Genomic DNA, 21120 nt, shown 5'->3' with positions numbered 1-21120 from the left:
GTTAGGATTCTAAAAAATACAAAAGACTGGGTCCAACACTAAAGATCCATGACAGGAGGAGACACAAACACAGCCTCAGGCGGTCACGAGCTCATCCAGTGCCAATCCCAAGGCTGGCACTAGACTAGCTTGGAATAGCATTCAGTGTAAAATCTGTTCCACATCTCTCTTTGGGAGTCAGGGAGCAGCCTTGATTGAATATTAAGATGGAAGTTGCCCGGGTAAAAAAAAGCGAAGTCACCGAGTGGCTTAAACCTGCATTCTTTCTACTGAGCAGCAGGGGGCGACTCGTCTGCTTTAAAAAGAAATCAGATGCACAGAAGTCTGCGAGAAAAGGAGCCAGCTGATCACTTGATTTATAGTCTCAGTGGGCACTTTCCTTATGAGTTTAGGATCTCAGTGTCTAGTTTTAATCCTTATTTAATATAGCCTGATGTTCATTTAGTAAATTACTGTCCCATTTATTGTAAAATAGACGTCTGAGACGCGTATGATTTATCGTTTATGATCTGGCGTCTTAATTACATCTACCTATCACTTGTCAGCTTTGGTTTAAAATCAATAAATATTGTGACAGAGCCAGATGACTTGAGTTAAATTTGCATTTAACTGATTCAAGCTCTTTAATTTTATTTGAGTACACACATTTTCCATTCCATTAAAAAAAAAGGGGGGGGGGGGGTGTAGCTTTCACTTCTCTCTGACCTTATTTTGAAGTTGGAGAGAATGTGTGGCATTATCGGTGAGGACCTATGATGTCTAGCAGCGGGGAGCAGCCCCAAGGAAATGACGCCACCACTCGCATGAAGGACCCCAACACAACACAACACGCCGTTGTACAGCAGTATATAAAGTAGAGCGGCTGAAGCATCAGCAAGCATACATTTAACAATTACTTGATTTATTAGTATTGTTTATTTCAGTTATGTTATTTATAGGACAAAAAATTAAAATTAACATTTTTCCTATATATAATGTTAGTTTTTTATATTCTGCGTATAAGTATTTACTTACTTTAGGACCATTTGAAAGCACACTGGACCTATCCTTTAGCTTTACTCTTAACTTAAGTACAGTGGGGCAAAAAAGTATTTAGTCAGCCACCGATTGTGCAAGTTCCCCCACTTAAAATGATGACAGAGGTCAGTAATTTGCACCAGAGGTACACTTCAACTGTGAGAGACAGAATGTGAAAAAAAAATCCATGAATTCACATGGTAGGATTTGTAAAGAATTTATTCGTAAATTAGGGTGGAAAATAAGTATTTGGTCACCTCAAACAAGGAAAATCTCTGGCTCTCACAGACCTGTAACGTCTTCTGTAAGACGCTTTTCTGTCCCCCACTCGTTACCTGTATGAATGGCACCTGTTTGAACTCATCATCTGTATAAAAGACACCTGTCCACAGCTTCAAACAGTCAGACTCCAAACTCCGCCATGGCCAAGACCAAAGAGCTTTCGAAGGACACCAGGAAAAGTATTGTAGACCTGCACCAGACTGGGAAGAGTGAATCTACAATAGGCAAGCAGCTTGGTGTGAAAAAAATCAACTGTGGGAGCAATCATCAGAAAATGGAAGACATACAAGACCACTGATAATCTCCCTCGATCTGGGGCTCCACGCAAGATCTCATCCCGTGGGGTCAAAATGATCATGAGAACGGTGAGCAAAGATCCCAGAACCACACGGGGGGACCTGGTGAATGACCTGCAGAGAGCTGGGACCAAAGTAACAAAGGTCACCATCAGTAACACACTACAACGGCAGGGAATCAAATCCCGCAGTGCCAGACGTGTTCCGCTGCTGAAGCCAGTGCATGTCCAGGCCCGTCTGAAGTTTGCCAGAGAGCACATGGATGATACAGCAGAGGATTGGGAGAATGTCATGTGGTCAGATGAAACCAAAGTAGAACTTTTTGGTATAAACTCAACTCGTCGTGTTTGGAGGAAGAAGAATACTGAGTTGCATCCCAAGAACACCATACCTACTGTGAAGCATGGGGGTGGAAACATCATGCTATGGGGCTGTTTTTCTGCCAAGGGGACAGGACGACTGATCCGTGTTAAGGACAGAATGAATGGGGCCATGTATCGTGAGATTTTGAGCCAAAACCTCCTTCCATCAGTGAGAACTTTGAAGATGAAACGAGGCTGGGTCTTCCAACATGACAATGATCCAAAACACACCGCCCGGGCAACAAAGGAGTGGCTCCGTAAGAAGCATTTGAAAGTCCTGGAGTGGCCTAGCCAGTCTCCAGACCTCAACCCCATAGAAAATCTGTGGCGGGAGTTGAAAGTCCGTGTTACTCGGCGACAGCCCCAAAACATCACTGCTCTCGAGAAGATCTGCATGGAGGAATGGGCCAAAATACCAGCTACTGTGTGTGCAAACCTGGTAAAGACCTATAGTAAACGTTTGACCTCTGTTATTGCCAACAAAGGTTATGTTACAAAGTATTGAGTTGTATTTTTGTTATTGACCAAATACTTATTTTCCACCCTGATTTACGAATAAATTCTTTACAAATCCTACCATGTGGATTCATGGATTTGTTTTTCACATTCTGTCTCTCACAGTTGAAGTGTACCTCTGGTGCAAATTACTGACCTCTGTCATCATTTTAGGTGGGGGAACTTGCACAATCGGTGGCTGACTAAATACTTTTTTGCCCCACTGTATTGCTTATTTCATAAAATAAAAATTGCCATCATCAAACATGCCATGCTAAAAATATATTTTTGTTCCAAAGAACTATGTTAGCTTTTTAAATTTGAACTAACTACCTCATTATCTTTTACACAGTATTTGGAGTTTAATCTAATATCAATGACCAATGAATAATTTTAGCCTCCCCCCTAAAAATCATAAAACATATTTCAGATGGAAAATTGTGAGGCATGCATACAAGCATGTGGGTCATACAAACTACTGAGTTTTGTAAGTAGAGTGCATTCTGAAAAACATATTTCAGATGGAATAATTGCATTTATTATATTATGACATAGCCCAGTTAGCTCAGGTGGTAGAGCATGAGACTCTTAATCTCAGAGTTGTGGGTTTAAGCCAGACGTTGGGTGATCTCTGATTACAAGGGCAGGCTTTGTACTTTCTCACTCGACAAAATGTAAAACCCCAATTGGACAATGAAGGTGTTTTAATAATGAAATGGTTATTCAAACATGTGCAGTGCTTTTCAATTAGAGATCATTTCTCTGAATTTCAGGAGCCGGACCAAACCTCATGCAGGCAGTTGCCGATTGAAATTCACAGACCTCTACAGTCCTCATGGAAAAACAATAAACTAGCATACCATACCATAAAATGCCAAAATGCACATTTCCACCACTGGCAACCTGTGTCAACAAACTTTAGTACAATTATTGATCAATCAATGATGTTTGACTTTTCCAGGGTTACCCTTTGTCACCAGCTCAGTTCTTAACTCTGGACAAAGTAGCAGAGGGCTTCCATTTCTTTGGCTAGTGTCACTACTAAAAAAAAAACCTGTTTTGTAGCAAAACCATAGCACAGTAATAGCAACTAAAGTAGTACCGGTATATGAATGAGTGAGTTGATTGGCACTTTTCAGTAAAACTAGAGGAAATATAAAAAAAATGATAACTGTGTAAGTTCTATTAATTTTAAATATCACAGCTCTATCACTCAGGGGTTTTTGGCTTGATATTTACATCATACAACATCTATCCTTTGTCAAAAACATCTTTTAAATATCTCCTTATTTTCTGGGTCATTTTTTCTGTAGATTGTGCTTCTTTTTAATACATTTTACCTTTTGCTGATCTTAGTGGGGTTAGTATTTTTCTACTCTTCAGTACTGTTATTCTGAAGTTTCTAAAATAAATAATTGCCATGTAATATAATACAGGTTTGCCCAATATCATATGTTGTCCATTTAAATATACACTAACTGGACACTTTATTAGGTGCAGCTCTGTAGTACTGGATTGGGCGTCCTTTTGCCCTTAAAACTTCTTTAATTCGTAGCACAGTTGCTGCAGATTTGTTTGCTGCACATCCAACATTTTAATCTTTTGTTCCACCACATCCTGAAGGTGCTCTATTGGACTAAGATCTTGTGACTGTGGAGGACATTTGAATACAGTGAACTCACCGACCCGTCTGGCACCAAAAACCTTTCCACAGGTGTACCTAATAGAGTAATAAAGGATAAACATATTGTGTTTTTGTTTTTACTTACTGTTAAATGAAAGGATTCTTGGGCTGTGTATGGACTCGCTTAAGACCGCACTACTGGAAAGATTGTCCACCTATAAAGACATAAAGACACAGCAATGCTCATCTCAGACTGACTAACTTGCTAAAGGAAAACGATTAGATCACTTGAGAGGCTTTAAATGTCTTCATGTTTAGATTAGTCAAAAGATTATTCAGGATATATTAACCACATCTATAAGCGTTTCCTTCCTGAGCCGCCCAGCATGCTGCTGTTTCAGGTATGTTTCATTCATACCTTTTATTCATCTCTCAGGCCATTAACTGGAGGACTAAAACCTGTAATTTCTTTGTGTGTGGGTGACATTTATGCAAATTCAGTCCAAACTGCGCCGCTGATTGTAAGTGGTAAGTTCAGAGCAAAACAGTTTGGCACAGAATGACTGAGTTAAGGGGCTGAAGCTGATCTGACAGCAATTGTTTGTCTTTATATGCTGCAGTGGTTACAAAGTAAAGGAGGGCTGTTCACAACAGGGAACAAATGTGCAAACATATTCCAGTGTTTGCCGGCAGGAAACATTTCAACAGCTAAGAATACTCGGCTGAATAGTGAGTGTGATGTAATGCAACTTTTTGGATTATGGCTATTTGAGTTTCTGTTGCCTAACTAATAGGTCGAAGCAGTCTGCCCATTCTCCTCTGACCTGATCTGCTGCTCACCAGATAGTTTCTCTTTTTTGATAATTTTCTGTAAACCCTAGAGATGATTGTGAGGGAAAATCCCAGCATATCAGCAGTTTCTAAAATATTCAGACCTTCCCGTCTGGTGCTAAAAAAACATATCACATGTACTGGAATCACCTTTCTTCCCATTCTCATACACAGATTTAACTTCTGCAGATCATTTTGATGATGTCTAGTTGCCTAAATGCATTGACTTGCTGCCATTTGATTAGCTGATATTTATTTTAAGCAGCAGTTTAACAAGTGAACCTAATACAAAACATTTTTAATTAATGATTTAATCACTGAGCACAGCCTTGATTTTATGTTTTTAACTGAAACTTGGTTGGACCAAAGTAACAGTGGAGCTGTTCTCATCGAGACGACCCCTCCTAACTACAGTTTTATCAGTGAGGTCAGGGCAAGCAGGAGAGGAGGAGGGGTTGCTGTCTTATTTAATGAATCATTTCAATGTAAGCAGCTATCTCCTGGAAGTTTTCAGTCTTTTGAATATGTGGCTTTACAGCTGAAGGCCCCATCCAAAGTTGTGTTTCTTAATGTTTACAGGCCTCCCAAATACTGCACAGACTTTTTTAATGACCTCAGTGAACTGCTGTCTGTGATCTGTGTTGATTTTGACTGTGTAATTATTGCTGGGGATTTTAACATTCATGTGGACAACCCTCAGGACAAAGGGACTAAAGACCTGAGTAACACTCTGGGCAACTTTGGGCTGACTCAGCATGTAACAGAGGCCACACATAATAGAGGACACACTCTTGACCTACTGATCTCCAAAGGCCTGAGCATTTCAAAGGTTACTGTGTCTGATGTGGGCCTGTCTGATCATTACTGTGTTTTCTTTGAAAGTAAAATCTCAGCCCACACAAATATATCAACAACAGTGATCACAAAACGGTGTATAACTGAACACAGTAGTGCAATTTTTAACCAGGTCTTCCCATTAACACCTGACCTGCCCAGAGGTTCAGTCAATGAGCTCGTCAATAGCTTCAATGCTAAAATGTTAAATGTTATGGACACTATTGCTCCCATTAAGGTGAAGGTTATCTCTGGAAGGAAAAAGTCTCCATGGAGAAACTCCACACTGGTGAAAAATGAAAAAAGAGAGTGTTGGAAAGCTGAGCGCAGATGGAGAAAAACAAACCTCCAGGTTCATTATGACATTTATAAAGAGAAACTTCACAATTATAATTTACAACTGAGGAATGCAAGGAGGTCCTACTTCTCTGACATCATCACTAAAAACAGCCATAATGCTCGGGTCTTATTTTCTACAGTTGACAGGCTAACAAACCCCCCTGTGTCAGTGGCAGCTGAACTTCATTCGACCATGGCCTGCAATGACTTTGCCAAATTCTTCACTGAAAAAATCCAAAAAATTAGACAAGCAATTGGTACATCAACAGCAGATCCAGGATATGTACTGTGTCCACCAAAAAACTGTTTAAACACCATGAAACAGTTTCAACCTATTAACAGCAAAGACCTGGAGGACATCTTAGGTCAACTGAACTCCTCCTCCTGCTGTTTAGATGTCCTGCCAACAAGTTTTTTCAAAAAGGTCTCAAAGACTTTAGAGTCAGACCTGTTACAGATCGTCAACTTTTCTTTATTATCAGGTGTGTTTCCAGAATCACTAAAAACTGCTGTAATCAAACCTATACTGAAAAAGGACAATCTTGACAAGACACAAATGAACAACTACAGGCCGATCTCAAATCTCCCGTTTTTAAGTAAGATCATTGAAAAAGCAGTTTCCCAACAGCTCAGTTACTTCTTAAAACAGAATAATTGCTACGATGCCTTCCAGTCAGGTTTTAGACAGAACCACAGCACTGAAACCGCTCTGACCAAAGTGTTTAATGACATATGTCTGAATACAGACAGTGGAAAAATGTCAGTCCTAGTTTTACTGGATCTCAGTGCAGCATTTGATACAGTTGACCACAACATATTACTCAAACGACTGGAGAACTGGACAGGTCTTTCAGGAACTGTACTAAACTGGTTCAAAACATACGTAGAAAACAGGAAATACTTTGTATCAATAGGTAACTTCACATCTGAGCAGACAAGTATCACATGTGGAGTTCCCCAAGGTTCCATCTTGGGACCCCTTCTGTTTAACATCTACATGCTCCCACTGGCACAGATTATAAACAACAACAAAATAAACTATCACAGCTATGCAGATGACACACAAATATATATCACAATGTCACCAGGAGACCGAGGCCCTGTGCAGGCTCTTGGTAAATGCATTGAGGAAATCAATGACTGGTTGTGCCACAATTTTCTCCAGCTAAACAAAAACAAAACTGAGGTAATAGTCTTTGGCGCCAAAGAAAAACGATTACAGGTCACCAGAGAACTTCAATCTATACATCTAAAAACCACAAACCAGGCGAGAAATTTGGGTGTAGTGATGGATGCAGACCTAAACTTAGAAAAACACATTAAGACAATAACAAAGTCAGCTTACTATCACCTCAAGAATATATCAAGGATAAAAGATCTGATGTCTCAACAGGACCTGGAAAAACTAGTCCATGCATTCATCTTTAGTAGGCTTGATTACTGTAACAGCATCTTTACAGGTCTACCTAAAAACATCAGTCAGACAACTACAGCTCATTCAGAACTCTGCTGCTCGAGTCCTCACTAAGACCAAAAAAGTGGACCACATCAGTCCAGCTCTGAGGTCCTTACACTGGCTGCCTGTCCGTCAGAGGATAGACTTTAAAGTTCTGATGCTGGTCTATAAAGCTCTGAATGGTTTAGGACCAAAATACATCAATGACCTCCTGACCCAGTATGAACCATCCAGATCCCTCAGGTCATCTGTCTCTGTAAAGCACTTTGAATCACCTTGTTGTTGAATTGTGCTATACAAATAAACTTGCCTTGCCTTGCCTTGCCTAATAAAGTGGCTAGTATTAAAGTAAATGTCAGACTCTATAACCATAAACAAGATGTTTAACCTTGAGAATAAAACTGTATGCCCGATGTGTGCATCTTAGGTTAACTAATGTTTCCCAACAGATGAGACTTAAGTAATTAATATCCTGTCCAGAGGATGAACTCCCACTCACTAAAAGATTCAGGCCACGATGCAGATTTGCCATTTACCATCCAGAGCAATTAATGCACTCCAAATTCCCCAGCTTGGTTTCACTTTCTTAACAACCAAAGGATGATTTGCAGGAGAAGCGACTAATTGAAGATGTGCTGGCTACTGGCCACACAGGCAAGAAGAATTGACATACTTAGCTACCAGCTAGAGCGGACAGGATTTATAAGCACTTGGCAGCAAGCTTGAATTAATTTGAAGCCTTGCAGATGTGCATATACCCTTTCAGCAGCCTGTTATTAAAACGACAACATAATTTGAGAACTTTTGTATTGTCTCCCGAACCAGTTTTGCTCTGTTTAATCCAACCAAACAGTCATATTTAGGATGTTTTGGAGTCGTTTCCCCTCCGAGTGCGTCAGGTGCAGGCTGTATTCACCACAAACCATCTGCAAAGGCAGTTTAGTGCTGACAGTCATGCACCGGGGCTCAGGCAACCGGGAACTCACTGCCTGCAGAAAATCAAAACAAAGAAATCCAGACAGCAGCATCTGTCTAAGTCTCTGGCTAAGAGTTAATCAGAGTAGTTTTAGCAGCATTAATCTATTTTACATCTGGGCGGATGTATAATAAAGAAGTACATTTTCAGAATGGATGATCAGACCAGGGCTATATTGTCACTCCCCCTCCGCACCAAGAGCAACACCGTTCTTGTGTTTCAGGCCGTCTTCAAATACATGTTGTCTTCAGATTAGATAATGCCGTTCTTTATCCTGCCACTATCCGGATGCGCTCCGCCCACACTTTGCTCCTTGGGTCTTTCCATTTGGAGGGAGGTCTATTATCTGCAGACCCATCTGTCACAAGGATTTAGATGACGCCGAATGTCATTGTTATGACTTTAATACTTAATACTTCACTGTGCTCTGTGCATATTGTTCGATTCAGAAGTGACATATTTGATATTTCATAAGCTCATAAGCAGCAGATCTGTGTCTCGCTTGATTAATCTTCAAATCTAATCTTCTGTCTGATTTCAAATTGACTGTTATTCCATTTTGAAGATTAGATTTATTCTGAAAAAAAAGATTGCATAACACACTCCTCCCTTCACTATAATGATACCAATTAATGAAGTCTCATTTCTTATGACTTTTAAATAATTTCAGGCTTATTTCTGACACTAGGCCACCTATATTTAAGCAGCCTTTCTCGCTCCCTCTTACACACACACACACAGACACACACACACAAATATAGGGAGGATGAAGTCTGTCAATCCCAGCTAAAAAAAAAAAAAAAAGCTCTGATGACAGATGACTCTCTCTTTGCCTTTGCTCCACACAACATCTGCAACTTAGAGACTTTGCGGTCATTAAGCCCCTCCAGCTTTGAGGAAGATGCCCTGACAGCGGACATTAACGCAGTGGGAAACGCGGTCGAACACGGGAATAAAAGCCTGAAAATGTAATGGATATCTGTGGGTATATGTCGTCATATGCAGGAGTTCATAAACTTCACTTAAATTTATGGGAGGAGCTCCGTGATGCTGAGGCTGCTGATGGATTTCTGGGAAGTTCGTAGACTGCGTGAAGAGTGCGGACGTTTGGAATATTCTGATCCGAACAAACCACGGCTCACTCAGACTTAAGGCCTTTTTTCATCCTTGCAGTGGATTGGCTACAGACTGGGAACACTGACCCGAAAGGTAAGAACAAAATATGTGAAAGGAAAACATTTGGAGCTTACACAACTAGTGCATTTTGATTACTTTATGTTTTAAAAAAATTATAGTTTTGTTGCTTTTTTAGTTATTCTCTATGATGATCATGTGAATACAACAAATGTAAAAACCATAATAAAATCTCTTCACTAAGCTTCCCGTGACTGAAGCTTCTTTTCAAACCGCATTCAGTGGTTTCCCATGTTGTCTAACATCGTCATCTGTCTCTCTAACCCTCTTTCAAAGACTGTTTAGCCTTCTCATCATGGAGCATCCCCCTTCCATGACCTCCTCAATGGTAGATGGAGATGAGGTGGATGTCCAGCGCCCCATCCTGCCACCGAGGATGGTTCCTCAGCCCCAGGCGTGTGCCCCTCTATGTGGGATTCACCACACGGTCCAAACAGCAGCCGAGCACCCCGTGTGGCTGGACAGAACCCAGGCCATGGCCACCACACCTTTATACAACGGCCACCTTTATGTCACGCCATCTCCTCGCTGCAACAAAAGGGGAGACAAATCCAAAGGGAAAGAGAAGAAGGGTGAGAAAAGGTCAGGGGGGAGTAGGCCAGGTCAAAAAGACCGAAACCACCAGTGCAAAGGCAAACTCTCAGGATGCCACAGACTGCAGGAAAAAGTCACATCTTTCACTGATGTGCCGATTGCTCGCTGTGGGTCACCCTTTGAGGGCCCCTGCAGGTCACCCCGAGAAATCAGGGATGTCGACGGTCAAGGTCAACGCAAGTCTGGTAACGTTTCTGTGGAGATGCAAGACCGCCAGAGTCTTCCAGAGATAATAATAACCAGCAAGGACGACAACCCCCAGCAACACAACAAGGAGACCGAACATCGTCAGGATCCGTGTGAGGCAAAAGGCCTGCTGCCAGGAGCTGAGTGCCCCAGCACGAGCCCCACTTGCAGCCCTAAGACCAGCCCAAAGCACAAAACCGATGACGACGACGACCGGTACCGGAGGTCCCACAACATCGGCTGGCGGCTGGTTCGCAGGAGGGCACTGTTTCTGAGGAGGCAACGCCTGAACGACTGCGCCCTGGCGGTGGGGATATTCGGTGTTGTGATGATGGTGATGGAGACGGAGCTCTCCTGGAGCATCTACAGCAAGGTCAGAGAGGAAGGGAGTGTGGGGGTGGGCGGGAACTCTAGCCTGTAAAAGATTTGTAAAAGTGTTATAGAAAACATGCACAGGAAGATCAAGCATGTGGTTATGCACATACATGGATATAAGATTATGACTGTTGATATCTTTTCATAGCCTGAACTTCATAATGAAGGTCATCAGCTGACAGAGATGTCATATTTGTGTGTGTCACCCACAGAGCTCCATCTACTCCCTGGCACTCAAGTCAGTCATCAGTTTTACTACACTCATCCTGATTGGCCTCATCATAGCATATCACTGGTGTGAGGTGCAGGTAACTTGTTCTTTACATTTGGAAATTTGTCTTTGCAACCAATCAGCAGCCTTTATAGTTCGTGATGCCTAAAATAATAAAACCAAATGGTGATTTTGAGTCTCAGATTATTCATCTTAAGTATTTTTAGAAGTCTGACTCAGAGAAAAGACAGTAAATATAATTTTATAGTTCGTTCTGTGCTGTGATCCACAAACTGTGCACAGTTCTTCACAGAAATCGCTTGCACACTAATGCACTCTTCTGATCCCCCTGGCAGCTCTACGTTCATGATATTGGTGCAGAGGATTGGCGGATTGCCATGACAACGGACCGTTTGGCTCTGATAGTCCTGGAGCTGGCAGTGGTGGCCATTCATCCTTATCCAGTGGGTCTGCAGGCCTACTTCCTGCAGGTCAAGACCCGCATGACACTGTCAGAGACAGAGCTGGAGATTGTCCTGGCTCTGCCCATGTTCCTGAGGCTCTACCTGCTCGGTCGGGCAATGATGCTGCACAGCCGCCTCTTCACAGACACGGCCTCTCGCAGTATCGGGGCGCTGAACAAGGTGGGAAGTCACCTTTGGGCTCCCCCTGCAGAATCTGGCTTTGGGCTTATCTGGCTTGGATATCAGAATCAGAATCAGAATCAGAAACTTTATTGTCATTGTCATGAGAACAACGAAATTAAGAATGGTCCCCGATCATTGCATCATCCCTAGCAATATCAAAATATAAATAAAACAATAAAATTCAATAAATAAAATAGATAGAATACTTAAAATACTAATAAGATATAACAGTAAAACATTCACATACATTCCCACACACATGCTTCAGACCGTGCATAGATTAACACAAGAGTGGCGTGATGGACATTTTTTTGTAGTATTCAGATGTGTTATTGCAGTTGGATAACAGCTGTGTTTGAGTCTATTAGTCCTTGCTCTGATTGCCCTGTACCGTCTGCCTGAGGGCAACAGTTCGAACAGGGAGTGGCCAGGATGTGAGGTGTCTTTTATGATGTTTTGGGCCTTTTTAAAACAGTGGGCGTTGTGTAGAACTTCCAGTGTGGGGAGAGGGCAGCCAGTGATCTTTTGGGCGGTGTTAATGATCCCTTGGAGTGCTTTCCTCTGAGCCCCTGTGCAGCTAGTGTACCAGATGCATATGCAGTAAGTTAGAACACTCTCAATGGTGGCTCTGTAGAAGGACACCAGCAGTCTCTGTGTGATGTTATTCCTCCTGAGAATTCTCAGGAAGTACAGTCTCTGTTGGGCCTTTTTCAGCAGCTCGGAGGTGTTCACACTCCAGGAAAGGTTCTCCTCTATATTGACTCCCAGGAAGCGGAAGCTTGCCACCCTTTCTACACAGTCCCCATTTATGAATAGTGGTTGGATCTCTGCCTTTTTCCTTCTGAAGTCTATTATGAGTTCTTTGGTTTTTGAAGTGTTGAGGAGGAGGTTATTGGCCTTACACCATGACGTCAGCTGCTCCACCTCGTCTCTGTACGTAGACTCGTCTCCCTTGGAAATGAGCCCCACCACTGTGGTGTCATCTGCAAATTTCACAAAGATGTTGCTGTGGTGGCGAGGAGTGCAGTCGTGTGTGTAGAGAGAGTAGAGCAGTGGACTGAGCACACAGCCCTGGGGTGAGCCAGTGCTGAGACTCAGGGCTGAGGATGTGTGATGGCCAACTCTGACTCTCTGTCTACGGCCCGAGAGGAAGCTATTGATCCACATGCAGGTGCTGTATGGAAGCCCCAGGTCTTGTAGCTTGGCCACCAGTTTGTGTGGAAGGATGGTGTTAAAAGCTGAGCAGTAATCCACGAAGAGCATCCGCACATAGCTACCATGCTCTTCCAGGTGAGTTAATGCAGCATGGAGTGCTGTGGCTACAGCGTCTTCCGTGGATCGGTTTGCTCTGTAGGCAAACTGGTGTGGATCCAGGCTGCGGGGCAGGGCTGCTGTGATGTGTCTGCGGACCAGCTTCTCAAAGCATTTCATTACCACTGGGGTGAGTGCCACCGGTCTGTAGTCATTCAGGCCGGTGATGTGGGGCTTCTTAGGCAAGGGGACTATGGTGGAGGACTTCAGGCAGAGTGGGACAGTCGCCTGTGCGAGGGATTTGTTGAAAATCCTGGTGAAGATCCCAGCCAGCTGTCCTGCACAATCCCTCAATATTCGACCTGGCACACCATCAGGACCCGCCGCCTTCCTCGGGTTAACAGCCTGCAGCATGCGCCTCACCTCGGTACAAAATTATCCAAACATAGCATCGATCGGTAGAACACTGAGCTGCTGCAACTACGTGCGCCGCCGTAGTACTGTGATGAGATCATAACGCATATAAATCGAAGAAAGGAGAGAAATTCTAGGCTTTGGAGCAGGATTCGTGGAATTTTAAGTCTATATTTTGGATAATGATTTGGGTCTGGGCTTCCTTTTATAAACATTTCATGCACATCTCTTTATGTCTTATGTCTAGGTGGGCCGAGAGGTCTGTAGAGGTGTGACACTTGAGGTGTGATTATCACAGTTTTGCCCCAATGAACCCCTGTGGTTTCACATGTTGGCTATGTCCCTCTCTAGCTCTCCTTTACTTGTCTGCTTTTCTTTTCCACAGTTGATAATACCCACCTGCCTAATCCCTTCCCTTACTAATGCTATTTAAGAGTGATGAAAACAACCTCTGTCCCCTGCTTCTGCAATACCAAACCTACTATCCATGTGTCAAGCCAGATTGAGAACAAGTTTTCTTATCCCTCATGTCCTCTGTATTATATAATCATAATCTGACAGGTGCTATCCTAAATAGTTTGGTTAAGTAGGCCCCTAATGTCAAATTATGATGTAACGTATCCCGTTTGTGATCTTCAGATACACTTCAACACCCGGTTTGTGGGGAAAACACTGATGACCACCTACCCCGGGACCGTGCTGATGATTTTCAGTGTTTCTCTGTGGATTGTGGCGGCATGGGGCTTACATGTCTGCGAGAGGTATGTCAGGATATTTGTAGACTGGCTCCGGCTCTCTGGGATATCTAACGTTTCATTTTCGCCCAACTTCTGGCAGATAAAGAGTAGTAGTAAAATCTTCCCACTGGCAGCAGCAAATCCAATTTTCTTCCACTGTTCCTTATCTGTGCAGGCTGCATGATATTGACAAGATTAAATATCAGCTAATCTATGATGCTGCTAATTTTGAATATGATAGTGATCTTGAAGACGTGAGGACATTTCGCCTCGCGTACAAGAGGTGTCTGCAGTTCTGAGGTGCAAACCTCTGTAAGACACGCCACCATCATGTGAGCTATTGAGGTCAACTGAGGCAAGATGTGAGTGCGGAGGCAGAAAAGCCTGGGGGAGGGGTCTCAAGACTGCATTGTAGGTGGCTGATAGCTGGTGTCGTTCACAGTGGGCCTCCTTTACTCTTCCCTCAAACCATCTGTCCAAAACGATCAGATCTGCACCCCATTAGACCTCTGCCTCTTTCTACAGACAAAAACATGAAAGTGCTATTCCCAGTGTCACCATTACCTTTACATGGAGGAAGATTCGGGCTCTTTCAGAGGGACAACCACAAGCTACTCACTGGTTCCGATATGTGGTTGGCAGCTGGATCAAAATTGAAACTGAAGAAGAAGAGTGAACAGAAACATTAACTTCACCTGGGAGGATACCAAGGATGATAAGTTACCATTCCTAGACTCTGCTGTGCTCATGAAGGTGGATGGAAACCTCAACACAGACCATGACCTGCTCTTTGACTGCAACCACCTACATGGGGTGAGCCTGCAACCCCTCTGAGGCAGCGTGGACAAAAAAGGGATGTACACACATAATGAAAGCTCTTAAACATGTGGTTATCCTAACCAGGCCTTCGTTAAATTGATGGAGATGGCAAGGAAAAAACCTCAGAAACCAACGCAGGAGAAACAGGATGACAGATGGAACAACATCACTGCCCCAGTGTACTTCAGACCAGGTAATACGCCGGTGTGCATCTCAGCACTCAAACACAAACTGAACAGCGCAGTGTTTGCTGTACAGTGCACTGACGATTCCTGGGACCTCTACCTCTAAAGGAGGCCATCTACTGTGAATAACTATCGCTGATCAAAGGTGGTGGCTGACACCAGGTATCAGCCACCTAAAATACAGTCTTGACATCCCTTCTTGGGCAGTTCAAGCACTACTCACACCTTCCCACATGTGACCGTTAACCTGATACTGCGACGTTTTACACCTTAACCCTGGCCTTTTTTCACACCTTAGCTCATGTGACAACACCCATGATTGGCTCAACCACCATCAGGACAACCACCAACAGGACACCTCCTAGTAGGATTTAAATATCTGGGATTCTCTGTCAGTTATTTAGTGGTGAAATACCCTCCAACATGAGAGTCTAAATGTCTTCATGAACCAAGAAGTCCAGTTGCCTTCTTTTCAAGCACTTAAGAATACCATAACATGCGGGATTGTGAACCCACGTAGACATAAGCCTTATGAAAAGTAGTATTTTTTGGTAAAATGCAACATAAATTCAGAGGTTCAAAAAATATATATACCAGTATATATTTATATGTAAATCTAGGATAAAAAACAGGGGATTGTGCACAGATATCAGTGTGAGTAGATTGTTTTATTTCTGCAGACACCACAACTACAGGGACCTGAGTAGCAACTACATGGAGGCCCTGTGGATGGTCTCCGTCACCTTCTTGTCTATCGGGTATGGAGATGTGGTCCCCCACACTTACTGTGGACGCAGCATTTGCCTTCTCACAGGGATAATGGTGAGGCAGAGGGTGGATAGTTGTCTCTGTAACGAGCGAGCGCTGACTCTGAATGCAAATCTCAATCTGAACGTTTAAACGTTTGTGACTCCTGCAGGGAGCCGGCTGCACAGTGTTGGTGGTGGCAGTGGTTGCCAGGAAGCTGGAGCTGACCAGGGCGGAGAAACATGTTCACAATTTCATGATGGACTCACACATCTCCAAGAGGGTGAATACTAGTATCTCCTTTTTTAAAAATTGTTATTGATGATTAAACATGTCCAAAAGTAAGAGATATTATTCAAAGGCTTCACTTCTTTCCTGTTTGTACACCGTACCATGCAGGATTTGATATCAGATATCACATATTGACTTATTTTACTCAAAATCCAGGACTTTTTGAATGCCAGAAAACAAATCTGACTTAAAATCTTCAAAACGAGTGGCATCATCTTCCAATAAAATCAGTTTGCTATGATTGGCATTATTTTTTTCCTGTTCTGTATGGATACTAAATGAATAAAGTTTTTTTTTTCAAAAAGCATTTTGGAAAATGGAGGAATTGGCTCACTCGATTTTTTCCTCATTTTCGATTTTAAAAATTTCCTCATGGTGCACTGGGATTCGTTCCAGCTTTTGTCAGCGTTTTTCAGCGTTTTTCAGCATGTGCTGTAAATAACAGCACTCTTAAGATTTTGTGCATAAACATACAATAACTCTCCTCGTGATTTTTCTTCTTTTCACCAGATAAAAATTGCTGCAGCGAATGTGCTGAGAGAGACTTGGCTTATCTACAAGCACACTAAGCTGTTAAAAGACCACACCAAAGTCCGCATGCACCAGCGGAAGCTGCTCCTGGCCATCCACCAGTAAGGCACTTAACCCACACATAATAATAATAACCTCTTTATCAATCACTGCCTGAAATGATTGAATGCCGCTCATTTTAAATTCATTTTAAATTATGTGCCATTAAAAAATGAATAGATCTACTTTCCTCCTCCAGCCTTCCTCATTCTCTCTAATATAGTATTAGGTCCATAATTCCATAAATGGTTGGACACAGTTTCAAATCATAGATGTGATTGAAGACTTTAAGCTTTCATACAAGAGGTTTTACAAAAGTATTAAAATCTGTTTAGGAATCACAGTTGTTTTTATGCACCGTTCACCATTTTCAGAGGCTCAAAAAGTAACTGGACAGTTGACTGATAAGAAGCTTTATGGCCAGGTGAAGCCTGTTCCCTCGTCATTCAGCGAAAAATAAAGCAAACATAATATCTGAAGTTGATTCAAAGTGCTGAACTTGTAATTTTAAACATGAAGCCCAAAGAGATGTCAGTGCAAGTGAGGGAGGTCATTATTAGGCAAAAGAAAAAAAAATGTAAGCAAAGAGATTGCAAAGACTTTAGGAGTGGCCAAATCAACAACGTGGTGCATTGTGAAAAAGGAGGAAAGTGCTGGTCAGCTCAGCAGCACCAAAGGGCCTAACAGACCACAGCACTTGGGTGCATGATCACAAATTAATTTCCTTCGTTTAAAACAACTCCAACACAACACCTAACCGAGTTAAGAACACTCTGGAGAAGGCAGTTGCATCAGTCTCAAAGTCTACAATCAAGAGACTATTTTACAAATGTAAATACAGAGGGTTTAGAACAAGGCGCTAACCACAGTTTTCAATAGGAAAACCAGATTAGACTCAGAAAACATCTAAAAGCAGCTGCACAGCTCTGAAACAATTCTTAGGACAGATGAAGCCAAGACGAATCCGAAGCATATAGCGTGATCTGTCTGACAGGCTGGAGGAAGAGTTACAGCATGGGCATGTATGGCTGCCAGTGTAACCGGGTCACTGGTTACACTGATAATGTACAGATGAAGTGTGCAGAGATGTACTCTCTGCTCAGACTCAGCTAAATGCTGCAAAGCTGATCAGACAGTGCCTTGCAGTGCAAATCGATAATGAGCCAGAGGAAGCTCCAAAAGCAATTTTGCAGTTTCTCAAAGCAACGAAATGGGATATTCTTCAATGACCAAGCCAGTCACCTGATCTCTATCCAACAGAGCATGCTTTTCAGTTATTGCACGCAAAATCGAAGGCCGAGAGACTCACAAGCGACTTCCACAAGTATTAAAAACAATGTCTTGATGCATGCTCAAACATCCAGGTAAGTAAATCCCACAAGGTTGATTCTGTTCATCTGGACGTAGCGTCGATCAATGGTCATGACAATTTGCATTTTAATGATCAAGGAACCGGCCTCACAGCCCATTGTTCATTCAGTGGGCTGGTTTTGATCATTGTGCAAATGTACTGTTTATAAGATGAGACTGAAGAAGTCACTTGGATGAGTGACGAAAGGCTTTTCCCACTGAAAACGCTACGTCCAGATGAACAGAATCAACAATGTTTGATAAGTATGAAAGGTATTAAAAACAATGTTTTTATTTAAAACTTATAGTTGACCAATAATTCTTGGACTGAAAACGGGTGACTGTGTACAAAATAGTTTGATTTTAAGCTAAACATCTGCACTTCAGTCACACTTTATTTGGTTTTAAATCCACTGTGGTGATGTACAGAGGCAAAACTATACAAACTGTGTCATTATCAAAAAATCTCGGCCCTAACTGTAAAACAGATTTAGGATTTCTAATGAACCGCCCAGTTTGAATCGAGTCCTTTAAAGTCACGTCTTCTCCTACATAGTCATCTGAAGCAAATGACAAATTTAAGGTATGAATTCAATGAAAGGTCATTTAAATTAGATGCCCAGCCCGTGTAAAAAATGGAAACAACCAAAATGAAGTGAAAACCAAGGAGTGGTGCCATTTGTGTCCATATACATTGTCTCTGAAAGGCAAAAGTTCAGCTTTGTCACTTGGGGATTTTCCGCCACACCTTATAAGAAGATATTTCTTCTAAATAAAAGCCACTTGATTACTACTATATCACTCTTGTCTACTGCTGCAATTACAGTCCTAGTTTTACTGGATCTCAGTGCAGCATTTGATACAGTTGACCACAACATATTACTCAAACGACTGGAGAACTGGACAGGTCTTTCAGGAACTGTACTAAACTGGTTCAAAACATACGTAGAAAACAGGAAATACTTTGTATCAATAGGTAACTTCACATCTGAGCAGACAAGTATCACATGTGGAGTTCCCCAAGGTTCCATCTTGGGACCCCTTCTGTTTAACATCTACATGCTCCCACTGGCACAGATTATAAACAACAACAAAATAAACTATCACAGCTATGCAGATGACACACAAATATATATCACAATGTCACCAGGAGACCGAGGCCCTGTACAGGCTCTTGGTAAATGCATTGAGGAAATCAATGACTGGTTGTGCCACAATTTTCTCCAGCTAAACAAAAACAAAACTGAGGTAATAGTCTTTGGCGCCAAAGAAAAACGATTACAGGTCACCAGAGAACTTCAATCTATACATCTAAAAACCACAAACCAGACGAGAAATTTGGGAGTAGTGATGGATGCAGACCTAAACTTAGAAAAACACATTAAGACAATAACAAAGTCAGCTTACTATCACCTCAAGAATATATCAAGGATAAAAGATCTGATGTCTCAACAGGACCTGGAAAAACTAGTCCATGCATTCATCTTTAGTAGGCTTGATTACTGTAACAGCATCTTTACAGGTCTACCTAAAAAATCAGTCAGACAACTACAGCTCATTCAGAACTCTGCTGCTCGAGTCCTCACTAAGACCAAAAAAGTGGACCACATCAGTCCAGCTCTGAGGTCCTTACACTGGCTGCCTGTCCGTCAGAGGATAGACTTTAAAGTTCTGATGCTGGCCTATAAAGCTCTGAATGGTTTAGGACCAAAATACATCAATGACCTCCTGACCCAGTATGAACCATCCAGATCCCTCAGGTCATCTGGATCCGGTCTTTTATCAGTTCCCAGAGTCAGAACCAGACACGGAGAAGCTGCATTCAGCTTTTATGCTCCTTATATCTGGAACAAACTCCCAAAAAGCCTCAGATCAGCTGAAACACTCAGTTTATTTAAATCCAGGTTGAAGACTCACCTATTCTCAGCTGCATTTGAATAAAGCACCAAATCCACACTTTTAAGCTTAAATTTCAAAACTTACATTTAACTACTGATTTTATCTACTGTTCTGATTTTATCTGTTTTGATTTTATATACTGTTGTTTGTTTGTTTGTTAATTAGTTAGTTAGTTTATTTGCTTGTTTTATTCAATTTTAAATCATGCTTTTTATTTGTTCTTGTTTCTAATGTCTCTGTAAAGCACTTTGAATCACCTTGTTGTTGAATTGTGCTATACAAATAAACTTGCCTTGCCTTGCCTTGCCTTACAGTACATTTTAGCCTGCAATTGTTCCTTCAAGCCACAAGTTATGCTGACTTTTATATCAACCATTCCTTGCTAAATTTGGAAGATTTTCATTTGGTGCCGTTGCATAATCCAGAGAGATGCCTTTAAATTGTTTTATGGGAGCTACTCTCTACCAAAGTCCTCATAAAATCTGTTGACGTCGTGTCGCGTTTATGGCTTGTTTCTCCGGTCATGTGTCTGACTGACCCTTTAAATTACTGCTCGTCTTAAAATGAAAAAGTAGCAATGTCATAAAACCAAGCAATTTTATCTCCAGGCTGCGGCAAGTGAAGATGGAGAAGAGAATTCTTGCTGACCAGGGGAACACACTTGTGGACCTTAACAAGGTATGAGAGGAAGTGCAGGCAACACATGTGTCCTTCTAACACCCCAAAAAAGAAATAAAAGAATCTAATTGCTGATACAATTTTCTTTTCTTTCCCCTAACTGCGCACCGATTTATACGAAGATGCAGAACCTGATGTATGATGTGCTGTCGGAGGTGCAGGGCTGCAGGGGGGATCTGGACACACACATCCACACTCTGGAGAAGAGTGTGGAGGAGCTGAGGGAGGGCTTCAGGAGCCTGATGCCGCTCCTCTCCAGCACACTGTCCACACAGAATTCCTCCATCCGCCACCTGCTCAGGGAGAGGGAGGGGAAGACGGAGATTGCAAGCGTGAGCAGAGAAGACAGGTAGAGGGATGGCAGACGAAGGCTTCTAAGGACGCTTGAGAAGAAGTTATCTGCCTTTACTGCAGCTTAAACAGACTTGAAGAGAAAGGGAAAAGAGATGTATAATTGTAT

General features: G+C 42.2%; 1 protein-coding gene across 2 annotated transcripts; it reads left to right on the top strand.

Annotated features, from left to right (window-relative positions):
- Positions 1-10001: 10001 nt before the first annotated feature.
- Positions 10002-21013, top strand: LOC146643647 (small conductance calcium-activated potassium channel protein 2-like). 2 transcript variants are annotated; one of them, XM_085395724.1, is made up of 10 exons: positions 10002-10859; positions 11074-11169; positions 11429-11716; positions 13632-13667; positions 14024-14145; positions 15806-15947; positions 16045-16155; positions 16674-16795; positions 20591-20660; positions 20783-21013. In XM_085395724.1, exons 1-10 carry the CDS (start codon positions 10002-10004, stop codon positions 21011-21013), a joined length of 2076 nt encoding a protein of 691 aa, XP_085251850.1. The 2 variants fall into 2 exon arrangements, with proteins under 2 accessions (XP_085251850.1, XP_085251851.1); XM_085395725.1 differs by lacking the exon at positions 13632-13667.
- The last annotated feature ends 107 nt before the right edge of the window (positions 21014-21120 follow it).

The sequence above is a fragment of the Rhamphochromis longiceps genome, linkage group LG22 (assembly GCF_057381845.1).
Source record: "Rhamphochromis longiceps isolate RC_006_pf linkage group LG22, R_longiceps_female_GT1.1, whole genome shotgun sequence".
NCBI classification, from domain to species: domain Eukaryota; kingdom Metazoa; phylum Chordata; class Actinopteri; order Cichliformes; family Cichlidae; genus Rhamphochromis; species Rhamphochromis longiceps.
Note: the sequence above shows the minus strand (reverse complement) of the source record. Positions and strands in the feature narration are given on the sequence as shown.

Coding starts and splice junctions, on each gene's coding strand:
- LOC146643647 (XM_085395724.1), top strand. CDS start 10,002: ATGGAGCATCCCCCTTCCATGACCTCCTCAATGGTAGATGGAGATGAG. Junction 10,860..11,073: donor CCTGGAGCATCTACAGCAAG/GTCAGAGAGGAA, acceptor TGTCACCCACAG/AGCTCCATCTACTCCCTGGC. Junction 13,668..14,023: donor GTAGAGGTGTGACACTTGAG/GTGTGATTATCA, acceptor TGTGATCTTCAG/ATACACTTCAACACCCGGTT.